Source organism: Buceros rhinoceros, unplaced genomic scaffold (assembly GCF_000710305.1).
Source record: "Buceros rhinoceros silvestris isolate BGI_N320 unplaced genomic scaffold, ASM71030v1 scaffold21431, whole genome shotgun sequence".
Lineage (NCBI taxonomy): Eukaryota > Metazoa > Chordata > Aves > Bucerotiformes > Bucerotidae > Buceros > Buceros rhinoceros.
In genome coordinates this window covers 3,597-6,985 of record NW_010393951.1, presented here as the reverse complement: position 1 = coordinate 6,985, position 3,389 = coordinate 3,597, and the positions used below count along the sequence as shown (strand labels likewise).

Below are 3,389 nucleotides of genomic sequence, written 5' to 3'. Positions count from 1 at the left end.
GCACGGCCCCCTCGCGCTGGTGGACAAATTGATGCCCGTGATCATGATCATCATGCGAGACCACACGTACGCCAAGTGCCAGAACGCCCTGCAGCAGGTCATCGCGCGGCAGGTGAGCACCCGCGGAAGGTCACAGCGCGTCAGAAGTGTCGCTTTCACTAGAGAAGCGGTTCCAGGGCACCCAGACTCTGTGCTTTGGTGCCACTGCCCGGATGTGAGCTCAGTCGATACCCTGGGCATTGCCAGTGCGGGATGTTTGCCCCGTAAACCTGCCCCAGGGGTGCCCAGGGGATGCCGAGTTCAGTAAAAAGCTCTTGGCGCTCTGAACAGAAGGGAGAAGAGAACCTCCCAGACCTGTTTTTCTTCAAACCTCCCAGACTTGTTTTTCTTCAACGTTGCCCTTGGTTGCAGGGACGACCTGTTGTGATTTGTGATAAAGAAGACATTGAGACGATTAAGAACAATAAGAGGACGATCAAAGTTCCCCATTCCGTGGACTGTCTGCAGGGGATCCTCAGCGTGATCCCCCTCCAGCTGCTGGCGTTCCACCTCGCAGTTCTCCGAGGATACGATGTGAGTACGGCCGTCCTTCCCTTCCGCACTCCGTTTGTGAGCTGCAGCTCTCGAGAAGATGCGCTGGGTGACGCCGGGGGCTGCGGGGGTTGTCTGTGTAACTGCTCGAGCTCCTGGGACGCCCGGGTTAAAGGCAGACCTGGCACCGGAGTTGCTCTCGTGACCTGCACTGAAGGCAGTCGAGCGCAGTGGCCGTGTCTTGGGCGGTTTGAGTTTGGAGACGTGTCTTTTCTGGGACAAGTGTAGAGTTTCTGGAGGGCTGGTAGGGCGCTGCGGGGAAGGTCACGCTCCAGAGAGGGCTGTGACAAACAGCCGGTGTTAGGTGTGTGATCGGAGCGCAGACACTGGCCTCTGCCTGTCACCACTGGGCCCGTTTGTGTGAGCACTGGAGCGACGTAGCCGGAAGGGGCCAGCTCCTCCGCTCCCACAGAGGAGTCCTAACAGCTGAGGTTTGTGGACTTTTTTCTGCACCGATGGTCCTCAGTTAACACGAAAATGCGTTCACTGGTTTCAGTTTAACCACAGAACAAACGTTCCACACGTTACAAAGTTCTGCACAAAGAAAGAGGTGTGTGAATACTCACAAGCGTGTTCTTTCTCCTCCCTCTCTGCAGGTTGATTTTCCGAGAAATCTGGCCAAGTCCGTAACTGTAGAGTGAAAGATCATCTGAATCATAGGGGCAAAGGGGAGTTAAACGAGAGACTTTTTTTGGTACCAAAATAACTTGATTTTAAAGTCCCCTGGTAAATCTTATTTTGGTAAATCATCATTTGTGTATGAGATCACCGTAATTCCATTGCATTAGTGATTGTCCAGTTGATTCCACGTGCTGTGGCAATAGCTTTGGGGTTTTGGAACAACAACCTCCCATGGAAGATGTTAAATGGTTTTTTGTGAAGATGACTGAGTGTTCTAGGTGAGGGGCCCTCCGCTTTCCCTTGAGATATTGTTCCTTATCCAGTGTGGCTCGTCCAGCCGCTGCTGAGAACCCACTGAATGAGTTACCTGGCAGCTCTCAAGCAGGACACCAGAATGTACAACTGGAGCAGGAGCTGTTACTGGTCGTGCTTGGGCAGATGTTTTAACAGTGAATGGAACCGTAGACGAGCACTGGGGGTCGATCTCTGCCTCGTACAAAAGGGAATTCAGCTGACCTGGCCCAGCCTCCTCCGATTTAGGCACGTGGTCAATGTGCTGTGAAAATAATGCTGCTTCCGCAGGACTTTATCTATGCCAAATACCCAGCAGGTGACAATCCCGTAGACGCGGTGGCCTCCTCGCCCTGTGCCACACCAGCACGTAGCTGTAGCTGCGCCCGTGAAGAGGGTTGAACTCAGGCCTTGGAGGGTGGATGGACGCAGTGGCTGACGCGGCACCAGCGCGGGGGGAACGGGGGAATGTGGAGGCGCTCGTCTGTGCCGGGGTTCTGTTGTTGCTGTTGTGTTTGTTTGTTTGAAGCACGTAGCAGTCTCCCTGCGCTGAGGATTTTTCCCCTTGAACTGATCACTCTGGCACTAAGACACATCCTGAGGCCCAGCGGAGGCTGCTGCAGGTCACTGACTAGTCTGGCCACCTGGAGGACAGTTGTACCTGGTACCTCTCTGGCAGGGAGGTGGCCCTGGCGCCAGAGGCCCTAGTGAGCAGTGTCCCATGGGACCTGTGACCTGGGTGCAGCTCAGCTGGCTGAAACCTGGAGAGGATCACAAAGGCTCAGCAGGCGTCAGGAGCGTGTACCTTGGCGACAGCTTTATGACAAGCTTGCAGGGAATTAGAAGTTAACACAGAAAAACGCCTTTGAGACTTAACACTGACTCTTCGGAGTCGTTAAGGGGCTGTTAACCCTCTGTGTCCTAGTGCAAAAAGGGGACTTTCCTCCCTGTGTGATGGGTTGGACTTAGCTGTACACACCCTGCAAAAAGCCGAGCTCACCACGGGGCTAAAGCCGTGCTTGCCAAGTGCTGGGGGATAGTCCAGGTCACCCCCTGCCCCGGAGGAGCTGCTGTGACAGTGCGGTGCCTGGGCTGACCTGTACGAGGGACGATGACGGCTCAGACCATGCTGAGACTCTGCCTGTAGCAATTCTACTCGCTAAAACGGCAGAACGATTCGCTTCAGTTCAGTATCAGCTGCAGGGCTGTTTCTGTTAGGCGGCTGAGATGCTGCCTGCCTGAAACAGCCCCTCAGACCGGCGCAGGAACCTTCACGAATCCCTTGTGTTCAGACCGGTCATTTCTGAGCCCGCTGTGCTGCCGGGGGCTGCTCAGGAGCACAGCAGGACGTCGGTAAACGCGCATTTCACGGATACAGCCTTTGCTGAGGGGGCTCTGGTGCGTGACAGCCGCGTGCCTCTGCCTAACCAGACCCCGCGTCCGCTGCAGGCGATCCTCGTCCTTAAGGCAAAGCCAGCGTGTGTTCAGTGCTAACAATTTGAAGACAGTTGTTCCTCCTCCTCCTCCCACTCAGCTTGCTTAAGAGGAGAGAAGCTGCAACCCTTTCACGTGGAGGGCTGGAACCAAGGCAGGGTTCCCCGCTCTGTCCCTCCCGGCACACCACCGTGAGGACTTGCAGCATCACCCCTCTGCTCCCGTTAGCGGGGGGTCTCTTGTCAAAGAACCCAGCCAGAGAATTATTTCATGACCCTGTTCCCTGCTCTGCTCGGAGGAAGAGCAGCAAGCATTGCTTTGATCTCACCTGGTACGTGGTGCCCGCGAGCTTCCCGAGGCCCCTGGCAGGCGGGTGGGGACGTAACGCTGTAACCGCTCGTGGAGAGGCTGTGCGGTACTCACGGCAGTTGTACGCAGACAGGACCAAAGAA

At 55.7% G+C, this 3,389-nt stretch overlaps 1 protein-coding gene across 1 annotated transcript in view; it reads left to right on the top strand.

Annotated features, from left to right (window-relative positions):
* GFPT1 (glutamine--fructose-6-phosphate transaminase 1) overlaps positions 1-1,232 on the top strand; it is a 22,152-nt gene extending 20,920 nt beyond the window's left edge. The window contains exons 20-22 of the mRNA XM_010145080.1: positions 1-112; positions 412-573; positions 1,188-1,232. Of these exons, the coding sequence (XP_010143382.1) occupies positions 1-112; positions 412-573; positions 1,188-1,232 (319 nt within the window). The remainder of the gene's footprint in view (positions 113-411; positions 574-1,187) is intronic.
* Positions 1,233-3,389: the final 2,157 nt, after the last annotated feature.